Here is a 24,595-nt window from a genome sequence, read left to right as displayed (position 1 = left end):
TCTCAGACGTTGAAGTCACTAGCACAAAGCTCTGTTGTGGTAAGGGGCCCACTCGTCAGAGCGTGACCTAGCCAAGCAAAGATGGCTCCCTACCCCTGTGTGCGAGGATCCTCCCACTGGGTGGTCCGCGTGTTGTGGTTCACGTAATACACTCGCCCGTTGTCCTGTCTCTTTTCTAAGAGGGAGAGAGGGAGAGAGAGAGTTAACCTGCCCCCTCTGGCTCATTCGCGCCACTTGCGTGGCTCTGCACTAACCCAGGAGGAGCACGGAGCCGGCCTCAAGCCTTTCAGGGAATGGCGAAGCTGGGGTCACGGGTGTAGACATGCCTGATACCTGCCATGACAATGCAGCGACATGGCTGCAACGTGGGCTAGCCATGCCCAAGGTGACCAAGGTGCAGGTGGGGTGGTACAGCCCCACTGAAGCACATGCTGCCACAGTGCCTGAGCCAGTACTCGAGGTAGCAGGGGTACATCTCCCTGCGCTGCAATCAAACCCGGGGCACAGCACACACAATATAGGCTGGAAGCTGAAAGGGGCCTTTTGTAACTCTCAGCTCCCTGGGAGCAGGGGATCACTCGGGCCAGTGCTTCTGGGGCCCCCCGCTCCTTGCAAAGGGATGGCATCCCCTGCCCCCGCAGCCCAGCTCTAGGGAAAGTCATTGGTCTAAAGTTGGGATAAAAGGAGCATGAGAAGGAACAGCAGCAATTAATCACAACACCCCACAAAGCAGAGTCCCCCCGCACACCCCACGGGATCTGGGGCTTGAGACAAAGCTCAACGTCCTGAGCATTCAGAGCTGGGCTGGGCTGGGCTGGGCCAGGGCACAGAGAAGCAGATACAGGATGGCCGGCTTCTGGGAAGAGTGCTGCAACTAGCCTCGTCCTGCCCCATGAGTGTCCACACACCTCCGACCCCCACGCTGTATGCGCCACATATATACCCTCCCCTCACCTACATCCCTTCCCCCCGGCTTTATGCACCCCCCCATCCCACACCTGTCCCCCCCCCTGCTGTATGCACCGCATACATTCCCCTCCTCCCCACCTACATCCCTCCCCTGGCCACATGCACACCCCACCCCACATCCCTCCCCCCTCCCAACGCATGCACCGCATACACACCCATGCCCCCCCACTTGCATCCCTCCCCCTGGCCGCATGCACCCCACACACACGTTCCCCCCCACTACATGCACCACGTATGCACCCCTCTCCTCCACCCACATCCTTCCCCCACTGCATGCACCCCCTCCCCTGCCTCCCCCATCCACTCCCCTGCTGCATGCGCCACATACCTGCCCCTTCCACCCATCACATGCAACCCCAGCCACAGCCCTCCCCCCACTGCATACACTCCCCACCCATATACTTCTCCCCAGCGCATACATGCACACCCCTCCACTGCGTGCACAACTCCCTCATACAAATACACACCTCCCTCAGAAACATCCACTTTATACATAAAATACACCCACTCCCTTAAACTCTGTATGCACAGACCTCCCCCATATACACCCGCCACATGCACCACACACGCCTGCCCCACACCCACTTTATACACACACACACACACACACCAGCAAATGAAGAGAGCTCTCCATGTACTGCTCTCCTGAGCCCTCCGTACATCTCTATATGTACGTGCTCCCCGTATACTTCACCCCCCCCCGGATTAACTTTGTCTCTCCCCTGTACCCAGACACACTCGCTGCCCATCTGCAGCGCACTGTCATGCCTTGCACACTGGTCCCGATACACACAGACACGTACACCCCACACAACTGACCCTAGCCGTGCTGCACAGAGGCCCTGCACGCGGGCACTCTCCAAGGCACTGGCCTCTGGCCCTCCCACTTGCTCTGCCTGTGCATTCTGGGCCGCCAGCCCCAGCCTGCTCCTGCCCAGACTACAGGGAGGAGCTGAGTTTCCCCAGTCATGGCATTTGCCCTGCTGCTTCACTGAAGAGGCCCAGCTCCTGGAGCGGCAGCCCGCTGAGCGTGTGGCCCTGCTCACCTCCCACTCAGTCAGCACCTCCAGCTCTTGGGAGCTTCCCACCCTCCCACTGCCCTTCGCTGCTCCAGAGGCTGAGCTGGAGAAGCAGGACACTCCCAGGGGTCCCAGACACCTCCTGGAGGGTGGCTCAGGCTGTAGCGCTAATTGGAAGCAGGCTCCCTTCCCCCTCCCCATCAAGATGCTAAGGCAGCTCGTGTTCGCTCCCACGCTGCAGGCTTTGGCTGGACTGCGCTCTCAGCCGGATGCACAGAGCAGCCCAGACATGCCAGACTCTCCTCACTGAGACCACAAGGTTATTGGGAATAAATCAGGGCCAGAAGCCGGCGGCAAGGAGCCAGTTAGGCCGGGGCTGGAGGTTCAGAGCACCTGGGAGCCAGCTCCTGCCTGCAGCTCCTGCTCCACTCACAGGGGCCTTACTTTGGGCTCGTGCTACAAGCTGAGAGTTGCTGGAATCCCTCGAGTGACCCAGGCCAATGCCCCCCTGCACAGGGCCCAAGCACCAAGCGGTTGCAGGGAGCAGCACCCAGAAACCTGACAAAGCTAGTGCTACCCCGAGTCACCTGCATGCAGCAGCGCATGCTGGGCTCTCCCTTGGACTGTCAGCTCCTCCATGGCCCCGCGTGGCCCAGCCTATACCTGAGCCGAGCCACCACCCCAGGGCCATGGGGTCACTTAGCCCCCACCTGAGCCAGGCCAGCCCCCCCAGCCCATGGCCTAACCGGGCCCCCGCCCCCACATAACCCAGCCCACAGCCCAGCCGAGCCCTATCCCCGGGGCCTGGCGTCATCCAGCCCACAGCCCACCTCCCCGGCCCTCTTGTACTACGCATGGAATTAAAGGGGACTCCCTCAGAAAAGACGTGAGCCAGCAGGGTGAAGATTTCAGATGCCAGGGATGGGAAGCTCTGTTAACTCCATCGCACCCACTCGATTCAGGGACGGGCTCACGCCAGGTGTCTTGCCCAAGACAGTATTAAATGACTTAAGCAGCTGGGTTTCCACCCTGTCCCCTTGACAGCCTGGTGCATCTGGCTGCCAGGATGCTGGTCCCGGACAGCCACCCTGCATTTTCCTTCTCTCTGTTTCACCCTGTTGCCTCTCCTCACTCTCCTTGGCACACACTGTATGATCCCCCCACAGGGCTCACACCCCAAGTAGCTGTTGACAGTTTCCCTGGTGTCAAGATAGGAAAACAGCTGCTGCCACCAGTAGTCCCTTCAGCAGGCCGTTAATCTCTCTTCCAGCCCCTGCAGCCCTGCTCCCATCTCCCTACAACACTCACGAGTCTCAGCTGCTGAGGCACTCGGACCCAAATGCTCCCCAGCCACATCTGCATGTCCAGCCCCAAGTCTCCATGTCGCTCCGTGGGGGCAGCGCTCCTGCAGGGTGGGGTTATTAGAGCACATGGCCTTTGCCCACGTCTCTAGTCTCTCGAGGCACCTTTGTATTGTGTCTCTGTCCTCACTGAGGTTTGCACTCTCACTCTCCAGTTTAGTATCACATGCCATTAATACAGTGGTAACAGCGCCTGCCAGCAAACCCAGGCAACGGCCCCCATTCTCTCTGCTGCCCCATGGTCCCAGCTTCATAACCGCCTCCCTAAACTTGATTATTCCCTGGGGTGATTCCCCCCCGCCCCAGGTTTCAGCCCAGCTGGAGCAATTGCCCAGCAGAGCTGTTACCTGAGAAGTGGGGAGGGGGCGGGGGGAACACATGCGAAACACCCTGTTGCACAGGCTGCCCTGTCCTAGCAGCACCTCCAGGCCACCCCCTAGCATACACAGGACACTCTTTGCTCCACACCCTGGGTCAGAAACCCCATTTCAAACCGGGCCAGCGCACCCGGGTTCTTCCACATCCCCCTTCCACACATCCCCCAGAGTCTCAGCAGCAACTCCTGTCCAGTACTACGGGATACGCCCCTGGGCACACACTGTTGCCACTCCCTAGGCCACCACTAAGTGGCTGTCCCATCCCCACATTACCCACAACCCACCTCACTCTGGGCTAGCTGCTGATGTGACACGAAAAAGGCAGGTGCCTGGTGGAGCGCAGTGGAAAGCAATGCCACTGAGAACGGACCACAGCGAATTCCCAATGTAGAATTCCTGCTGGACACCATCAGCAAGAGCCCTTCCCCCATGGTGGAGCCTTTCCTCCCATTCCCAAACGCAAACAGGGAGCTTACCCTGGGGGAGAGACCCAGGCAGAAGAACCACCTCTCCTCTGTAAAAGGAGGTCTGAGACCTCCAACCCCTCCTTGAGTCCGGGCAACACTCACAGACGCTGCTGAGTTTAGACAACAGGGAGCAAACCCAGAGAGCAGGGCACCTCCAGACTCAAAATGCTGGATTTGAAGTCCAAGCTGGCGTGGATCTCTGGCAGATCCATCCCACAGGCAGCATGGATGGTGGGACAATGTCATCTTCCCTATGCTCACATGCCCTGCCAGTAAAGCAGAGGGAATGAGCCCCCAAGAACACAGGTTCCCCCCCACTTCGAAAGCAGTCAGCCAGCGAAGGGATGGATGGCGCAGGAAGGGTTCGAGCCCTAGAGATGGAGTGGGGGTGGTGCCAGGTGAGCAGCAGAAGTGCGAGAGCAGGGGAGAAGGCTTGGTACTTACCCCAGCCGGGAGGAAGGGGGCCCAAAGGATCATTGTCAGACGGGGCACCAGACGACTGGAGACAGCAGAAGGGGCAAAAATACAAAACAACACAGAGATTATCAAGAGCCGGGAGTGAGATGAGCAGGGAGGTGGGGGCAGGCTCCCCACTCTCCTCTCACCTCCTATCACCCCCCAACTCTCAGTACAGGGAAACAGAGCCTGCTGCTAAGGAACTAAAAACAACTTGCAGACGCAGGGTGAAAAATGCCCACACTAAACCGCGGCTGGGGCAGCAGGAGAGAGGAGCAGGGCTTGCTGGAACATCCAGCTGTGCGCGGCTGCTCTGCTCCTGCTGGCCAAGGCGACTGATATCACCACCACAGTTACACCTCCAACCTTCTCCAAGAACCACACACAAGAGGGGAAAAAATAGCGCAGGCCTTTCCAATGAAATCATTCCCACAAGCCCTGTCCACGCCCAGCGCTTCCTGGCTCAGCCTGCAGCCTCCCCCGCCTCCCCCTTCGCAGCAGGCTGTGAAAGCGAGCGGCAGTGTGCGAGATGCACTCCAACTGAGGAAACATTCATGCCTGCGCAGACAGGCGTCTCCCTGAGCCCCCTGCACGTCCCCACCCCCAACAGGTCCACTGCACAAAGCACCTTTATTCTGGCTCAGGGCAACTGAGCAGCCTGAAGTGGGGGCTGCTGGCCTGGCACTGTTTAGATTAGCCCCCCTCCCCAGCTTTGCTGGGAGGTCTCCTGGGGATGGCCCGCCAGACCAAACAGGCCAGGATTCAGGAGAGTGGGGGGCTCAGCATGCACTCCTCAGCGTTAAATAAGAAACATATTGTTACTAAAATGGCCTTTTCATTTCCGCTCCTAACGTTAAAGTGTGGGCTTTGGGGGTTCACGTTCCAAGGTAGGCCCCGGATCCTGAGCCAACTGGTTTGAGGAAGAGAGCAGCACGCCATGCACAGAAACCCGACTGGAGCTCAGGGAAACACCACAGGATTGCCAACCGCTTCCCCACCCCACGGGGAAATGACAGATGTCCACGCACGGCTTCCATTCCGAGCCACGGGGCTGCCTACAGCCCATGGTCACAGGCACGCGGCATCTCCTGCTGTCTGCCGACGGAACGGCACTTGTGTCACAGAGTGCAGGTGAACCCGAGGGGCCATGTGAAATCCCAGCGGGGTGAGACACAGGATTGGGAACAAACAGTACCCACGGCAGCCAAGGCCCTTTCTCCCCACGTGCAATCTGCCGAGTAGGGAATGGGGTGAGCAGGCCATGGCCACGCTGAGAAATCCTGGCTCATGCGGCGGGCTGTCTCAGCTGCCCCTCCCTGCTCAGACAGACGCACAGAGCAGGCTGCCAGAGACCCAGCCGAGTCACGTCTGGAGGTATGTGGGACCTAAAAGTAACTCATTTGAACAAACATGGCAGCGCAACACGAGCAAAGCCTAAAGCTGTAGGAGCCAGCCCCCACTCTGCTCCCAGCAATTCTCACACGTGTGCAGCGAGGGGGAATGGCCAGGCTGCTAACAGCCAGCAAGAGACTCAGCTCCCAGGGGCAACACAGAAGCAAAGGGGAAAACTAACATGGTGCCCAGTTAAATCAGCACAGCAAATGCTCCAAGACTGCCAAGGGCAGGAGCCCACGGAAAATTCCCAGGGCAGGGCCACACAGCCCAGCAGAAGAGAGCAGCTTCTGAACACAGCCCGGTCCCCATCCCATGCTGCCGGGCAGAGAAGCCCAGAAACGTTGCCCTAGACAGAGGCCAGCGATCCTGAGAAACCCAGGCCACCCGCATGACTAGGTCATGCCAGCTTAGCGCAGCTGCCTCTCCTGCCACACAGGCAGGACCAGGAGGGCTCAAGCCCAAGGCCCTCTGGGGATGGGAGCTGAGCAGCAGCCAGCACTCCTGGCAGCAGCATTGGAAGCAGCAGTATCATCACTTCATCCGGCTAAATCTGGAGTTGAAGTCCCCCTCCGCCCCGCCCAGCGTCCCAGCCGGGGTGAGGCACAAAGAGCTGGCATGGCTGCAGCGCAGTGGCTCTCGGGGCTGTGCAGAGAGCGACACGCTCAGAGCCCAGGCAATGCTCTGGACTGACGGACTCCCCGCCCCACTCATCGCTTGGAACCAGCGCTACCCTGGCAGCCCCCGTTCCCCAGAACCCTGGATGAGAGCAGTGGGCACGTGGAGGGCAGTCCAGCAAGCTCACTGAAGGAAAGGGAGAGCCAGGCTTGGAAGGGAAGGAAGAGACCACCTCGACTCGAGAGCCCTGAGCTGAGAGCAGGGGAGGCAGGTTGCTCCACGCTCTAACACTGCAAGCACACCACGAGGTGGATGCAGGGGCCATGGCCAGCTGCACGGGGCATTTCTATAGCTCTGGACAGCTCAGCCTCTTGGCTCCCTCCATGGGGAAGAGAAGTTCATTACCGAAAGCTCTTGCTTTGGGGGGGCTGTTTTCCCACAACGACCCCATGCTCGCACCCGCGAGCTCTCGCTTTGGGGACCCCATGCTCGCACCCGCGAACTCTCCACTGCTCCTGGTGAGGACAGCAGGTGCAGGCACATGTGCCATTGGAGCAGATTGGAGGGCTTGGAGCAGTGAACACAGGAAGTGGGAGAGGCTCACACTTCTTCCCACAGTCACACCCCTGCGGAGCTCCGCTCCGCTCCGGGAGAGCAGTGCTGCCCAGGGCTGAGACCTCCTGTAAAAGCCAGGACTCAGCAAGGGACTGTTTGACAGGGGAGTGATTGGAGGTCCTTGCACCGGGGGGCAGAGGCACCCTGGGTAAACGTCAGTGCACATGCCTGATTACTCCGGTGGCGAAGTCTGTGGCCTGCCAGCTGCTGATCTAGGCCTAATCCACACAACTGCTGAGTCAGCTGTGATCATGGGTGCTCAGCAGGGGCAGAGGGTGGTTTGGGGACTCACTGGCTCTTCCAGAGAGCCTTCTCTCTGCAGATTTCTCCAGCCAGTCACTATCTGATTCTTGAGATAAGCAGGGAGGGTCCTGCTCAAAGGGGATAGGAGCTGCCAGAGCCCAGACTCCGCACTCAGCAGCTGCTTCCCCCCAGGGGCTAGGTGAGAGATCAACGTCCCCCAACAAGGAGACGTGGCCATTTCGTCCAGCTCAAGCCCAAGGAAAGAGGCAGGGAAAGCAGGAGGCACCTGCTGAGCAGAGCAGCACTTAGCCCTGGGGCTCTTGGGGGCCTTTGGCCCAGCAGCTACTGCCTGAGCACCCAGGAAGGGGAGCCGCCCATACATTCCCTTGCTTTGAAACTGATCACTGGGGGCACGAGGCCAGTCTCCTGGGACAGAGTGTGACCCTACTGCCCTCAGTGCTGCCCGAGCCCAGCCACGCCATTCGCTAAACACAGGTTCCCAGAGGGAACGGCCTTAGCTGGAAAAGCCAGGCGCAGCTGGGCTCCGAGCAGCTCTCTCCTCCACCACGGATCCAGTTCACAGAACGGCCTGAGAGCTGCATGGCACCCGGAGAGACCTGCAGCCATCCCACCAGGGACAGCTCTATGACACCCTCGCCCCAGCCAGGTGCAAGAGAAGGCCCCAGGGACTCACAGAGGAGCTGAGGGAGAAAGCAAGTTCCTTTGCCATGCTAGTATAAACCCCATCCCGGGGGGCGGGGGGTGGGAAGCAGCTGAGGTCATTTCCTGCTGCCTCTGCTCAGGACAACATGAATCATTAGGCTGGATAGTAGCAGAAACTTTCTAACTCTAAGGGCAGCGACGCTCTGGAACAGCCTTCCACAGGAAGCTGTGCAATCCCCGTCACTGGAGGTTTCTAAGACCAGGCTAGATAAATGGCTGTCAGGGACAGACTAGGTTCACTTGGTCCTGCCTCAGCGCAGGGGGCTGGGCTAGATGTCCTCTCCAGGTCCCTTCCAGCCCGACAGTTCTATGGATTTTTTTTAAAAAGGGAATGCCAGTTCCCTCAGGGTTTCTTGGCTCCCTGCCTTGGAGGCAGCAGAGGTGTTTGTTGGATCTTACCAGCTGCTCCACCCCCTGCTCTGAAGTTCCTGTCCTCTGCAGCGGAGGGGATCAGGGCAGTGGCTGTGAGTCAACTGGAATGGCCCTCTGAGGAGTGCTGGGCTCTGGAACTAGGAGAAGGGACTGGTAACTGCCTGGAGAAGTGCCCAATACAATGGGCAGACTGCAGTGTGGGGAAGGATCCTAGCAAGCCGTAGCTGGACAAGGCTGTATTGTCACTGGAGACCCTGGAGGCTGTTTGGGTCCCACGTCACCTTCACTGGTTAGCAGATCTGACAGACCCTCACTCGTCATTCCACAACTACAGCCAGGGCATGGCATGGGTTCTGCACACGCTGCTCAGGGAGGGCCGATGAAAACTGCTCCATCGTCCCACCCCTTAAGAGGAAATGTCGACTTCCCTTACCTGGTACAGGAATCTTTGGCTGAACTGCTGCATGGCCCCTTGGAGCTGGTTTCGCTGCGTCTGCCACTGCTCGTAGTTCCTCACATACTCAGCTGTGGGACGCTGCCAAGTGGTGGTCCTGGTGTTGTGATCCACATAGTAATATCTGCCCCGGTCGTCCACTCGCTTCTCCCAGCTGGAAACACCACAGAAAGGACTGCATTACAGATTATAGTGACCACAAAAGTTTTTTTCTCCTGCCGATAATAGCTCATCTTAACAAATTAGCCTCTCGCAGTTTGTATGGTAACTTCCAACTTATCTGTATGTGTGTGTATATATCTGTATCTAATCTATCTTACTATATGTTCCATTCTATGCAACCGATGAAGTGGGCTGTAGCCCACGAAAGCTTATGCTCTAATAAATTTGTTAGTCTCTAAGGTGCCACAAGTCCTCCTGTTCTTTTCTCCCTCGTAAAGATACTCAGCTCTCCCCGACACCCTCTCTCTCACACCCGACCACCTTAGTTGACCTCAGCATGGCTTGGCTAACACGTTGGTATGTGCTAGTCTAGGTGCTCCGCAGATGCTTATGGTTTTCCCCAGGGCTCAACCTAACAAACTGTTAACTTCCAGAGTGCTCCAGTGCGTGGCTGGAAAGAAAGGGAGGCAGATCTCCCTGCCCCCAGACGTGGGATGAGCCCGCATGGTCTGTGAGCTGGCACTGCAGTGCACGACAGCAAATCAAACACATGCTGCCGTCATCACACAGAGCCTGCCCACTCAACCCTCGGCCACGGAAGCAGCATTCGCAATGAGCCTTGTGATGTGCCGCTGGTTTAGAGGGGTCCCCCAAGGGGCACTGGAGAGATAACTGGAGGGCAATACATGGATGGAACAAACATGGCAGGTCAGAGGGATGGAGGACGACGATCGAGATGTTTAAAGGGAAAAGGAAGAATGTAAAGCTCCCTTGCTAGCAGAGAAATGGCTTCTCTGCACTAGGTGCCAGTACCGCAGGAGTGGCCATGACAGCTGGTGGCCAGTGGGGGAAGGCTGACGTGCGAATCAGGAAAGGATCTGAAGAAGAGGGAGGCCCAGTGTGCGACAGGGTCTCAGCCGCTCTCTCGGTGCGAGGCCTGTGGAATGCGGTACCCACCTGGGTCCCCAGGACACGCCAGCACTGCCAAACTGTGGGACAGCTCCCCTCCGCGGGTCCAATCATTCAGCCCTGAGCCACTGCCCTTGCTGCTGGGTCAGAGGCAGCAGAAGATACTAGTTGCTGTTCTGCTTTCCAGGCTCCTAGATAGGGTCTGTGGCTCCCCTGTGAGGGGTTCAGCCAGGGGCAGCAGCCAGTCTCATGGCTGACAATGATTCTTGGCCACGATTTACCACGGTTACTTGGTAACTCAGAGACCAGGAATGTCAGAGGAACAGACTCTCCTTCCTAGGAATTCAACCTTCACAACTGTCAGATGGGCAGCCAGGCCATCACCCAGCCTACCAAGGAAGAGGTCCTTGTCAACAGGGCCACAAAGCCATGGGGAAGAATTATCCCAAGGTGCTAGAGAAGTCCCATGAGGAAAACTCTTTTCAGGCTGAAAGGGACTGTGTGTGTCCTGGACACACAAGTTCTCTTATTCCGAGGGCCTTAGGGATGAGCCTTCAAGTCCATCCCAGCTGGTGCCAAAGCAGACCCAGAGAACCACTAGAACTGAGGCTCCAAGACCAGAGACTCAGCTTCCATTCCTACTGCTAGACCCAAGGGAGAGCAATTACTCAGTCCCGCTGGGGGAGAATAGCCACTCAGTGGCCAGGAGTGCTGCCCCACTGCCAAGAGGCTACCCCACCCCAGGCACAGGGTGCTCCGCAAGTCTTCAGAGGCTGGTGATGAGAGAGGTGCTGGTGGAGCCTTTGGAGCCAGACTCAGTGAGCAGCAAGGCCCAAGCAGATGGTGGCGTTTCTGTGCCTTGCAGAGCTAGGTCGCACAGCGTCCCACCGGTACCCTGCATCTCGCTGTGCTGCTTTGGAGCAGCTGGGAGTGGAACCAACACCTCCCCCTGGGGTGTCAGAGACGGGCCCCAGGAGTTATGGTACCCCCACCTGCCACTGGAGCGGGTTGCATAGTTGCCTCAAACACCCGCAGGGCAGAAGCCGTCTGAGGTGCCGGGATGAAGCAGAGGGCATGGTGCATTAACAGAGGATGCGCTATGGGCTGAGCTTTGGCTCTCAGCAGCATTTCAGGGATAACTGGTCTCCAGACTCACAGACAAGAAAGGAATTCAAAGACTATCTGGGGGAGCAGAATGACAAGAGCTGTGGTGGCCTCGTGTGTCCCAGCAGGACTGTGACTTTGCACTGAGCTCTAGCCCCACAGTCTCATTTCAAACACTGCTTCTCCTCCCCTCTGAGGAGCCAGCGCTGCCAGCTTTACACAGCAGCTCTAGTCTCAATCATACTGGAACCTTCACTCCCCAGGGAACGAGATTCCTTTGGATAGGACGACTTCAGCACCAGGGGACACGAGAATGGCGGGAGTCATGGTGCCTCTTTGCAGATGTCATGTTAAGCCGGGTAGCGTTGCTGAGTAGTTGGATGACAGGAGCTGTCCAAGGAGAACCCAGGTGCTAAAGGAAGTGACACTGGTGATTCTGTAAGTGTTCTCCCTCCCCGCTCCCCCAGGTCCACAGTATCATGCTGGGAAACTGGGTCAGTGCTAAGAGGGAAGAGCACCCCCGACTGCATCACAACCACCACCAGGGGTTTTCTGGGAGAGCTCCCACCCACGTAAGGGCCCGTCTAAACTCAGAGTAACCTACGAGCTGTGACAAGACCATAGGGCAGTAGGTAGGGTCTGCAGAGGTCCAGTTTTAGCAGGAGGTGTTGTACGTAATAGGACAGATGAGGGGAATGGAAGCAATGTGGGAAAGGCCTTATTTCACATTCACACTGTACGCTGGCTTTTAAAGTACGTTCACTGATTAGGGTCATCCCAGTCTAAATCCAGCCGAGGGAAGAACAATGATTTGGCTTTATCACTTTCAGCTTTTCCGGGGCACAGAGAGAAGGAGAGAACCAAAGAAACCTCTGGAAAATAAGGGCTCAGAGGGGCTACAGATAGAAAGGGGCTGAGGCAGCTAAATATGGACTGGCATGAGAATGTACCACATCCCCAGGAGGCAGCAACCTGCCTGGAAACGGAGATGCGTCTCTCCCACCGTCTCTCTCCACCGTTTTCTCCTTTGCATGCAGCCTGCTGTGTGCCCAATCCAGCAGCTATTATATCTATCTCAAAAGTGTCTTACCCTGGAGGCAGAGGTCTCTCCCAGGTGGTGGTCTTGGTGTTATGGTCCACATAATAGACCCTCCCGTTCGGTAGCTCTCGCTGTTCCCAGCTGGAAGAGAAAGGCACAGAGGTTGCTCGGATGACTCGTGGGTCAGGAGATCTTTTCCCGGCAGCTGATGGGCTACTTTCTAAGCAATCAAATCCCTGAATTGCCAAGGCTGCTGCCTCCAGAACAGAGCAGAGACCTGGCAGAATGTTCCGAATTACACCAATTAAGCACAGCAGCTTCCAGAGAGTGGACAGGCATCAACTGCATCACCCTTACCTAGAGGCTTGAGTGAATGTCCTGCAGCTTTGCAGCCCAGAAGACTGAAGCCCTCTTTTCACCCACAGCCCAGCACACTATACATCTGTGTCTGCGCACACATCTCAACCCCCTCAGAGACACCACCACTAGGGAGGCCCAGTCTCAAGGGCCCATCTAAATCCCCACAGCTGAGGCTGCCCCTTACTACTGACATTTGCTGATGGGATACTGGAAATGGAGTGAGACCCCTCCCCCTAGTCTCACGTCACGCAGCCAGAGGACAGCAGTGGCTTTCAGACATGGGGGTCAGATCTGAATTAGGCCCTAAGGGTGAGAAGGCCTGTATCCCATTGCCTTCAGCCAGCCCGGCACCTCACCTCCACCCTCTCTAGCAACACACTTCTGAATCCCTCATACAGCTCCCGTCTCACCTTGAGGCAGACACATCCCCTTGGGGGAGCAAAGGACAAGGCAGCACTTCCCAGGTGCTCCACTGACTCCGCGGTTCTGTATTATTAAGAGTTCCGTTTCCATGACAGAAAACAGGAACCGTCTACCAGCCCCAGCTAACCCTGACCTGAAGCCAGTTCCTGATCAGTGGGCAGACTGCACACAGTATGACCAGAAGCAACTACCAGCTACTTGAATTCATTTTTGTGACCTCCAAACCCAGCTACCAGGACAGCCTTGCTTGATACGAGCGAGAAACTGGCAATTCTCCCATGGCAGGAACTGCCGGGACATCTCTCTTGTGCGCACAGAGCCCTGAAGCCTCAAGATGCTATTCGAGTTGTCCTCCCCTGGTAAGTGAAAGCAGCATCCATTTAAGAGAGAACATTAGGAGAATCCAACATAGACTCAATAACCCCTCCAGTTGCTCCTGAAATGTTGAGGTGAAGCCTAGAGAAAGCAGGAGATGTTGGTCAGACAATAACCAAATGGCTGGTGTGGCTTTAATCCATGCGGTCACTTAATTCTGGAACAATAGGCCGAGACCAGTCACTGGCCACAGAGGGTATGTCAACACTGCAATTAAACACTCACAGCTTGCCCATGCCAGCTGACTCGGGCTCCCGGGGCTCAGGGCTGTTTAACTGTGGTGTCGACCCTGGGGCCAGAGTCCAGCTCTGGGACCTTCCCCCCTTGTGGGGTCCCAGAGCCCAGGCTCCAGCCCAAGCCCAAACATCTACACAAACAGCTCCGTAGCCCGAGCCTCATGAGCCTGAGTCACCTGGCACGGGCCAGCCGCAGGCGTTTAATTGTAGCATAGACACACCTTCAGTGTGTCTTCAGCCTTTCTCAGCAAAGGGCAGCTTCTTAAAGCTGTAGTTCTGAGACTTTTTACTAAGGCGATTACCAACTGTGTTTTGTCTTTCGGGGGGCCCCACCAGTCCGCATACACTCTGTGTGTGTCCCTCTGCGTGTGTGCGTATAAACTATTTACTATTTTTAATTTTTTAAAAATTCAGATATGAAATAAAAAAAAAAAATAAAAGGATGACATACAATGATGTGCTTTACATACGGCTCCCAACCAGCCCGCTGCTCCCTCTCCCCTCCCCAGCCCAGCCCCTGCTCAGCTCCATCGCTCTTGTTCGCCCAGCCTGCCTGGTCTCGTAGACGGAGGCCGCTGACAGAGCGCCTACTACCCCCGTAGCTTGAGGTCGTCACTCCTTGAAGTGAGAGTGGAGGTCAGGCTACAGCAAGAGAAACCACCACTCGCTTTCCAGGCTGCCTCTCCTAGGAAAGAATGAGCCTCTCAAAGATCCTTTTATGTGGGAGGGGCCTAACTGAAACTGACCCCACCCATCACAGATCCCCTTCCAGCCAGGGGACCACACACTGCAAGAACATCCAATGGCTCAAGACCCCCACCTCCCAGCATCACTTAACTGTCTGATTAGCCAGTTTTATTCTACATGTAAAAGGCAGGTGACAGCAGGTTTATGTGGAGTCCTGCGGAAATCCCTGGTTTTCTCCCAACATAGGCGGCCAGTTCGTGTCAGATTCACACAGGGTGAACTTCATAGACTTTGGGTTTCCCATGTCTGGTTTCTCTTCATGTATTTTTAATGGAAAGCTTTTGAACTTGGGCTCAGGCTGAAATTCTCTCGTCAGTCCTCTAGGTCATTGTTGAGAGAGATTCCTTAAAAGACATTGTGTCCCCACACAGAACTTGGTAGAGAGGTGGCCCCCCAGGAGAACAGGTCCACGGGGGAAGGGCCTATTTGAAAATGTTGGATTCAGGGTCACTCTCAATCACTGGTCTTGCTCTAACTGGAAGACTATGCATTGTCCATACAAACCTGACTGATGGGGGAGAGCAAACTAACCTGCTTTGATGGAGGCCCAGTGCATGAAAGCTTGATTGGCTGAAAGGGGCTGTGGAGGGAGAAGGACGAATCACATGCAAGACTAAGTGACTGGAGTGGTGATGGACACTAGCCCCACAGACGGGGATGGGGCACATAAATCCTCCATGAGGTGCTTTACTTTCTGGTCTGATTTTATCCAACAACCACGAGGGGGTCATGTGCACCGGCCCCCAGATAAAATGTCCTCCTGCTGCACTATTGCCCCACTGGTCTCCCCAACCCAGTGCTCAACCCCGATGGAACATTTGAAAAGCCAAGGAAATGAATATACACAAAACTTGGTTGCGATGCAGCAGGGTTGCTGCACATATGACTGACACAAACCCAGGCGCAGAGAAACCAGGTTGATGGGACAGTGCATGCAGCGGGTGATGAGGTTTTGTATGTGCCCAGACCCCAGTAATCAAGTTTGCACGTGCCCCTCCAAAGCAAGGACATGAATCGTTAAACCACCTAACTACGTTCAAGCAATCCTCCCTGTTAAATGCTTTTGCATGACCAATGCCACCAAGGCAGAGCTCTGCACCACTGGCACTAGCCAGTCCCAAACTCTGGGAGGGTGCGGAGGACAGGGAAGCTGCCCTCTCCATACTAAAGCTGCCCTGGAAAGTCTCCTTCCTGGCTTAGTACTCAAAGCCAATGCAGCTGGTAACCCAGTGTGCCACCAGAAGCCACCAGATAGACCCCGGGATAGTGTACATCTGGAGTAAATGCTGGTGTAGAGTAAAAACCTAAGTTGTGGTCTCACCCCTAGAACGAGTCCGGGTCCTGAGAAACCACACAGCACAGAGCTCAATTTCCATCCAGCTATACAGCCTCATTGGGCAGCAGCTCTTTACAGAGCTTGACCCTATGTACTGGACTCTGTTAGGTAGATCTAGGGACTTCAGTACCACTTATGTAGAGCACAGAGTCTCACCTGAGCTGGAACCCTGCCTTGATGGGCCTGGGCACATTTGGCAAACAGTGCTTTAGAAGCAAATGTGCTTGTCCCTTAGCACTGCACTCAGTCAGCCAGAAGAGATCTAGGCCTGCAATGCTGTTCATGTTAGACACAACCACTTTGGCTTTTTCATTTGATGATGCTGGACTTCTGGCACAAGATATGTGTTGATAGAGAGGGATACAGGGACTTTGGTACCACTAATGTCAGTCACAGAACCACATTAGCATGTAATTCTCCAGAGGTAACCGTGCCGAACCCTCAGCAGCAGGCTCTTCTTATTGAGATGGACAGAGCCAGGAACGACAGGGTTCATGGGAAAGGCAAAGCACATAGGCATGCAACAAGTTCCCAAAAAGGGGCATATTTTGGGAGTTTAATGTACCCACACCCACATCATATATAATTTGAAAGTGTATTTTATGTCCATTTAGATGAGGTACAATGTGGAGCCATAAGCCTGTAGGCAAGTGAAATAATTGTACCCAAAATGAGAAAGTATCATTTTTTGCACAATTCCAAAAATGCTGCAACATGACTATGAGTACAGCTTCAACTGTTCACATTAATTACAGCACCCTAATATGGTTTTTATTGGTCACAGCTATCAAAAGACAATGTGTTAAAAGATTTTTCTATGGGTTTTACATGGGAAAGTTTTTTTCTCCAGAAATGATGAAGCTATTTAATATGTGGCAAAAACAGCAAATAGCAACATTTTGCAATATATTAACATGAAATGTTTTCACATTGTATATTTTTAATTGTCAAAGTATCTCAAGTGATTATAATAGTTTTCTCTATTTTCAATTGAAATTTGCTGACCAGATCAGTCTCACACTGATGGCTGTGAACAGCAGCAGTAGGTTGCCTGCCCATAGATTGTACTAAACATTGGGTAGATATAAACGTACATAAATTCCGAATGTAACGCTAATCCATTTGTAAGCTTTTGTATATACAATGTAGCATCGAGTCTGCCTGCTACAAGATTTTAATTTGTAATTACCTATGCATGCAGTACTAAACTTTGAAATAGTCTAGAAACTAGCTTTTTAATTCAGGGACACTTATCCACAGCTACACCAGGTGGATACCAATCTACATTCTTGATATGCTAGGTCTCCCTGGAGGAGTACACAGAGCTTTTGAAGCTGGATGCACAACAAATTCCCCAACTCCTGGTTCTTTCAATGGAATTTAGGGTGACCTGGGAACAGAGAAAATTGTCATCAAAGGGTAGCACTGGGATTGTAGCACTGACAATAAAGAAGCCAGTTCTTGTCAGATGGACCCTCACAAGTCCTGAGTGAATATGCAAAAACAATGGGAGTAAGAAGTAGCCTAACCAGTAGTAGTATACACAGTCTGCAAACAAATCTAAGCCTCTGCACTGAAGAGCGATGAAGAGCATGTAACAGAGATCTTACCAGCTACATCATCAACAACATAACATATATTTGACCCTGAACTATATCCAGAGGGGCTTAATAGATCTACTGGATTGTATGCAACGTCAGATGCACAAGAGTCTCTGTGGCTAACAGTAGATGTTGGTGAACAACAAAATGAAGAAATTTGTGAGAGATGCACTTGATTCTGATGGGACACACAGCTTCTTCAGCCCAGTCAAGAAATCTGGCATCAAAATATTTGCTGAAATGGCCAAGACGACCAAATTTAGGTCTGGCAAGGAAGGGACAATCACAGCAGCTATCAGTCCAAAAATTGTTTTCCTGTCCTTAGAAAGATGCAGAGATGATGTTTCAATGGCAACTGTTCTTAATCACCCAGTAGGACCGATGCCTGTGTCACTCTTCCACACTGATGGAACAATGAAAAGAACAGAGATGCTAAATTAAGACATCTGCTGGAAGCTCAAGCTGACAGAATCCATGAGCTAAGAGCATGCCACAAAGGAAGTGTAGGTCAGAGATGCGATGGCTGTCCCACAAATAATGGCTGGAGATAAATTCCACAAACTCGATTAATTGGCAGCCGAGTACTTGAGACAGGTCCTAAAAGGATTTCACAAAGCTAATTCTGTAATCAAAATCTTTGACAGATATGACAACAGTAACTGAAAATTGCAGAAAGACAGCGCCGGACAGAATCTAAGGTTGGACGCAAGAAATACTAGGTGATTGGTATTCTAAAGTTTCTAAATGTGGCATCCAACAAGCAGTCAGTCACCTGTAAAATTCCTCTGTGAATATATGATTCAAAATGCACCTGAGGTTGCAGGAGCATACCCAACACAAACACTCCTTGCTCTTCCAATGGTGAAGCACCAAAATCCATCACCAGTAGAGGTGCTGAAGCAGCCTAAGACTTGTACAATACTGAAGAGAAACTGGATACAAGGATGCTTCTGCATATTGTATGTACCAACGTAGCTTTTCGATCTCTTGGTGTCAAAGGAACAACAGAAATTAGGTCATCTGATACAGATTCCAAAATGGAACACACAGATAGCATGTGGACTGAAACAGGCACCACTACCAGCAAGCAATTTGTGATGCGCCCACTCCTGATTTCTGCAACATACTTCCTGATGTATGCTCATTAACAGGATGACTCTGTCATCCCTGTTTATGTTGTCAATACAAAGGGCACTTACCACTTCAGAGATCATGCCAAATTGGGAGACAGCATTTAACAAGCCAGAATTTCTGCAGCAATGAAGTTGGTAACAGTGTGTATGACCAGGTGAGAAAGAAAGGAAGACCGACAGAGACCTGAAGTGCTTGCGCATCAATCTAGTCATCAAAAAGGACAAGTCTGTGTGTGTGGACCATGTGTGGACAACCATGTGTGGACAGTTTTGAAGAGCATGTCAAAAGAGGATCTTAGCAAACAGATTTGGGTGTCTTTAAACATAAGTAACCCAGATATTGGATGACTATTGCAACACAGATGGAAAAATGTGGATAATAAACTACTTTCTGTATTCTTCCAGGGCCCAATGACATCTAAGCTTCCACAAGGCCGTATTTGTGTCTGCACCAGTAGGGATCACTGCACAATCAACTGTCAGTTTGCAGGAGAAACTGAGACAAACATCAGTGCAGCCAATCAGAAACCAGCTTGTTCAAAGATTTTTTTTTTAAATGTACTTTAATTAAAAAAAAAAAAAGATTTCAATTGGCTGGAGCCTGTTTCCTGGGCCAATCAGAATGCACTTCCCCCCAAAAAACTGTCTAGAATGCACCTTGCAACCGTTACTCTCCGTTACAGTCAGGACAAGAGATAAAACAGAAAAATACCATCCTAATGAAGTGTTGTGACAGAATCATAGTCCCAGCTGCAAAGAAGTTAGTGTCTGGGTTTTGACTATGCATGTGCATTGCATCTTGTGCCCATTCTCCAGTCCCAAGCCCAGGGATGAAGCTTTCAGTCAAACCCCCCCAAGAAATGTGGGCAATTTATCTGCAAGCATCCCTCTCTCTAATCATGCTTCAGTATACGTCTGGTGGGAAATCACCAGCAGCATTCCTTCCCTTCCGAAGAGCAAGCTGATCGTGGTTTTATCCAGGTACCCTGTCACTGAGAGTCTGCAGCGTGTGGCACGGCCTGCCCCCACTGCACACCGGTATAACTCTGTTCTGGCTGCAGGAAATGGCTGCACCAGGCAGTGGCTGTAGGGAGCAGTGGCCAGTGTGAAATGGCAGTGCTAAGGTAACCTGCAGTCCAAACAAAATGCCTTGCCTTATGTAAGAAACCACAGTACCATGCCTTCTGCCAGACAGCATAATGTGCCTCTTTGTGTGCGCGAGACAGAGCTGTGTATACATGCCGTGTTAACTAGCACTCCGTCCCCAGTGCAGGATCATCACTGATAGGAACCAGATGCAGGAGCTGACGACTCCAGCTGCCTTCCCATTCCATCATCAGCCAGCTGGGAAACCTGTGTGTTAAAGTGGGGTCCCCACCCCAAAAGTTTCCAACTCTACAAAGCAACTACTCTCATACCCACATGTACCCTGGCTCCCTTCAAGTTTATCACATGACAAGTCGAAGCATAAGGCCAGGTGGCTGTAAGGGGACGGATTCTGGGCACTGCTGGATCTGGAATTATTTAGACCACCTTCCAGTATCCTCCAGCCCCTAAAACAGATTCCCAGTCATGTGCATGAGACTCCTCTGTGCTCACCACATCTGGTGCAGATGTTTTGAGACAGCCATCTGAGCAGAATAAATAGCTCAATCCCCACATGAACCTGGCCTCTGTAGATTCCATGTGTGTGGTGGGAGTTGGGGAGAGAAGGAAGCTCCAAACATCCAACAGATAAAGCTGGGAAGAGCTGAAACCCCTCAGGGCTGTGAAAGGGAGTGGACGTGGGGGAGATCATCTTACTGCATCTCTCCAGGGATCAAAGAAAGTGCATAGAAAAGCCAGGGCTCCTGCAACCAGCACTCAACCCCCTGGAGCATTCTAAGCCTGTGAGAGTGACATGGAGGCTCTCAGACCCACCTGCAATGGCATGATGCTCAATAGCAGGTGAGGTCCCAGATCCCCTGTAAGCAGCAAGCCCCAGAACTGCTATGCATGCACTCAACACTCCTCCCCAGTCAGTCACCCCAGCCACCACGGGGCTGATCTGCACTCTGCTCAGCCACGTATGCAAATGTCTTGCTACCAAGCCTGAACCTACCCAGCTTTATCTGGGTCCCCTTCTTCTGACGCTACTGCCCACATGGACACAGCTGACTGCTTCTCCAGTCCACAAGCTGCTCCCCAAACCAGCATGGTAAGACAGCCAGAAATGCACCTCCCCAGATCAGGGCCTAATAGAAACCCCCGGCCCCCACAAGCCCATTTGCACCAGCTTTGGTTCCCGTACCTCCACTTTTTTCCCCACCCCATTTTAGCCAGGAGCACTGCCAAGCCAGAGCAAGACTCTGGGGGGAGAAAGGCTGGTCTAGCCTCTCTTGGAGCAGGTCTCACATTCGGCCACTCATGCCCTAGAAATCTGGTTCCTGAGGTGCTCAGAACCACCAGGAGAGACCCCAGAAAACACTCCACTCCTGCCCTGCCAGTGCAGTACATGGGGCTCCATGCTGCATGAGCAGGCCAGTGACGGTTCACTCTAGCTTAGCACAGCACAAGCCTGTAACTCCAATAACAAGCCCAAGCTAGAGGATGAATTTTACCCCCTGGAGAGTCTCTGCCCAGGGTACAGATAGGGAACGGCCCAAGCTGCAGTGTGGTGGCCCTTAAGGCCAGTGGGTGCAACAGAAGGGGATTTGCTGCTGCTGTTCTTCCTCCTCCCGACCCCGACCACAAAGAGCAGGTTGAATATTTGCCGCCCTCTCTCCCTCTGTCATGCTGGATTCTCTGCTCCAATCAGAGAGAAACAGGAGCAAGAACGTGCTGTTGAGCCAGGGAATGGACTGCAAATTAGCCTATCCTCAGAGTGGCTCCGTGGGGCCATGGGATGGGTGGCTGAAAGAGCTGAACATGCTAGAGTGCTGGCTGGAAACCTCCCTGTACCCGTAGGGACTTCCATAACTCTGTTCATGAGTGGCACACGGGCTGGGCTGGCAGTCACAGACCACTCACGCCAGGAAAGACAATGCCCCAGGTCTGTCCTGGAGAGTGCTGGGGCGCAAGGAGGAGATTTTCAGTCTGACCAGAAGGAGCAGTGAGAGGCTCCAGCTCCTGCTGGAATAAAGACTTTTTTCAGAGCATTGGCCTTTTCCAGCTGCCTGGAAACAGGAAGAGCCCAAGCCTGAGAACAGTAACCCTCACACACCCCACAAAGATACACTGAGCTGTTAACCCTTATTACCTGTGACTGACACATGAGCGAGGCCCTGACCTTCCAGGCACTGGTTTAGCCAAAGGAAAATAAACAAACAGTTTACTTCACAGGAAATGCAGGAGGCCATTTTCCCCTTTAACAACCCCCTCTTGCTGCGTTGCCTGAATGGCCCAAATTTAGAGAGAAAACTTTCACTCAGGCTGCCCTCCTGCAATCTGGCTTGGGCTGGGCTGCACTATGGTCTTGCACCTCACCACATTAATGTAATTTCCAAAGCGCCCCTCTCCCAACTGCCCTACTACTGGGGGGACTGCAAGCACCAAGTCCTCTTCCCTTCTGCTCTGAAGATTTTCCACCTCCTGCTGTTACCTGTAAGTCTGGAATGGCCCAGGACTGGAGAGAAACCCAAGAACAGAGCTCTCTCTGGTTCCACCTCCTGTGTGCATCCGTCAGCACGCTTTGTCTGGTCAGACCCACTGTTTCTCTGTATAGCAGCTAGCATGGGATACTCCAGCTAAGTGAGACCCCCCCCATTTCAAACTGACAGGGGAGCAGGACCCTTACACGTTTCTAAGAGTTTAGTTAAAAAAAATGTTCAGGCCCTCTTGTTTAAAGGGAGCGCTCTGGAAATTTCCCATCTTTTTGTAACGTATGCATCACAAACACCTTCTGTCCTGCTCAGGGAGAGCAAAAGGCATGGTTCCGCCCTTGGGGACCTGACAGCAAGGGATTTGTCATGTTGCCGCTGTGCATAGCCCCTGAGAATGTGAAACGGATACAGCCTTGGCCCACCCCCTGCTGAGGGAGGAGAGGTCAGTCCCCACACATAGCCAAACACTGATGCTGTCCATGGACCAGGTCCAATGTCACAATCCAGCTGCTTGTCTGTGATGCTCCAGAAGGTACCAAGGGCCCCATGTGCTTTTTTGTTTCCATAGCCAGCCTGGCAGAACAGAGCCCCACCCTCCAACACAGCTGCTCCTGCAGGCTCCGAGCAGCAGCCCAGACCACTCAAGTTCCTCAGACCCTCTCTGCACAGAGCTAGCCTCATTCCCCCTACCCCAGCCACGGGAGGAGCAAAACGCCATGGTGCCCTGCCCTGGGAATGGGCCACACCGGGTTCTGAATGGGCCCAAGGCTGGAGACAGAGCTGCTTACCCGGGTGGTAGAGCTTCCAAGACCTGCGCTGCAGGCCGAGGTGACTGGGTGCCTGAGGCAGGGGCTGGCTCCTCTGGCTCCCCAGGGACGGATGGAGCAGGAAGGGTGGGGGTCTCGCTTGACACTGCTGCAGGTGGCGAGGTCACTCCCACCACAGACCTTTCCTCTTCAGTGTCAGTGGCACCAGCAGAGTCCCCATTCACTGAAAATGCAAAGGGCAGAGAGATTAGGGCTGAGTGACGAGACCCAGGCAGCCGTGGCTGATCTAGCCAGCCCTGAGACGTGCACAGCCCCACCTCCTGAGGGAGAAGGGGAAATGCACCACTACGGCCATGCTTACTGACGGCAACGCTTAGCCTCTGCCCCAAGTTCACAGGGAGCTTGCAGCCGTCTGCAAAGGGAGCTTTGCTGTTCACCCAAGGCTGGGGAGCAGTACTAGGGCCTCCGCTCCTCTGCCAGCGGCTGCCACCTGCGCCTCCTGTCTGCACAGGCCGGGTTGGAGGGACAAAGCAGAGCGTGTGGGAAACAAGGATGCTCACTGTCTAGCATTTCCCCTGCAGGCTGCCAGCAAACTTCCCGGCTCTAGGGGCACTGGGTTAATTCAGGTGAGGAGCAGGGATCCCAGGAGGTGCCCTGTGCGTTGGGAAGGGCTGACTCAGCAAGTCCGACAGTGCCAATAAATCCGACACTACCAGACCCCACTGAATACTCAGCAGGAAAGGAGCAAACATCACAGGTAATGGGGGGCAGGAAGGAAGACAGAAGCGGCAGCACATTAGCCTGCAAGATGCCACACAGTGGCTCCACCTGCTGCCCAAGGCTCGGGCCTTTCCTGGTTTTCTGCTGGGGGCAGGGAGCGCCCACTTCCCTGCTACTCCCTCACAGGCCAGGCCTCTAGCAGCTGCTGCTCCTCCTCTGCACAGGGAGGAGTGCAGCCACTCCTGGACATCCCAGTGCGCACATGTGCTCACATGCATGACAGCATGAAGGATGGCAGCTCCCACTGTGCATGTTTGCCAGCCCCTCGCCTTGACGCCTGTCACTCTGCTAGGACTCAGGGGAACCCACTTGACCCACGCCTGAATTCTAAGTGTAATATGTGACCAAAGCCAGGCCACAGGCTTCAAACGGGAGTGAAAACAAGCAGCAGCTTGTGTTCCATGTTGACCCAAGGCTAATTCTGGGAGAGGGAGCCCCAGCCAGTCCCTGCACCTCAGGCCCCGCAGGACACCCCTTGGCTCACAAAGAGAGATGGCTTCCACACAATGGATAAGTCAGTAGAAATCCCAACAGTCAAAGCAGTGGCCAAGTTACTATGGCCCTGGACATCATTATGCCTCGGAGGTTACTTGTAGGCCCTAGGCAGATTCCTAGATGTTCGTAGATACATACTACCTAAGAGAGCCAGTTCCGGAGAGATTTTACAGATACTGAGAATGCCCCACAGCTCCATATTGTGCCTGAAGTTCTGTGGAATCCTAGGCTACAGTGCAGTGGGACGGGGGTGGTACGAACAGGACAGCCTGCATCTCACAGGCTAACCTTCCCAGCGGGCAAGGAGCTGAGGCACCCAGGAGGGCATTAAACTACCACCACCAGGACAAGGAGGCAAACCATGTACAAACAAACTCAGCATGTTGTGAACAAACTGAATTGATACAACCAAGAATGTGAAGAGAAGCCTTTCAATCATTCACATACCAATGCTAGGAATCTAGGAAACAACCAAAGAGGA

At 53.9% G+C, this 24,595-nt stretch overlaps 1 protein-coding gene across 4 annotated transcripts in view; it reads right to left on the bottom strand.

The window, feature by feature from the left end:
- Positions 1 to 24,595, bottom strand: part of WWP2 (WW domain containing E3 ubiquitin protein ligase 2) — an 86,449-nt gene that overhangs the window by 12,871 nt on the left and 48,983 nt on the right. For 3 of the 4 annotated variants that reach the window (XM_038367758.2, XM_038367754.2, XM_043494721.1), the window contains 5 exons: positions 22,861 to 23,062; positions 12,332 to 12,421; positions 9,046 to 9,220; positions 4,638 to 4,692; positions 94 to 175 (listed from right to left, as the gene is read on the bottom strand). In XM_038367758.2, coding sequence (XP_038223686.1) covers positions 94 to 175; positions 4,638 to 4,692; positions 9,046 to 9,220; positions 12,332 to 12,421; positions 22,861 to 23,062 — 604 coding nt within the window. The remainder of the gene's footprint in view (positions 1 to 93; positions 176 to 4,637; positions 4,693 to 9,045; positions 9,221 to 12,331; positions 12,422 to 22,860; positions 23,063 to 24,595) is intronic. The other variant, XM_043494722.1, reaches the window with a different exon arrangement.

The sequence above is a fragment of the Dermochelys coriacea genome, chromosome 12, assembly GCF_009764565.3.
Source record: "Dermochelys coriacea isolate rDerCor1 chromosome 12, rDerCor1.pri.v4, whole genome shotgun sequence".
In the NCBI taxonomy this organism is placed as follows: Eukaryota; Metazoa; Chordata; order Testudines; family Dermochelyidae; genus Dermochelys; species Dermochelys coriacea.
This window is presented reverse-complemented; position numbering and strand designations above follow the sequence as displayed.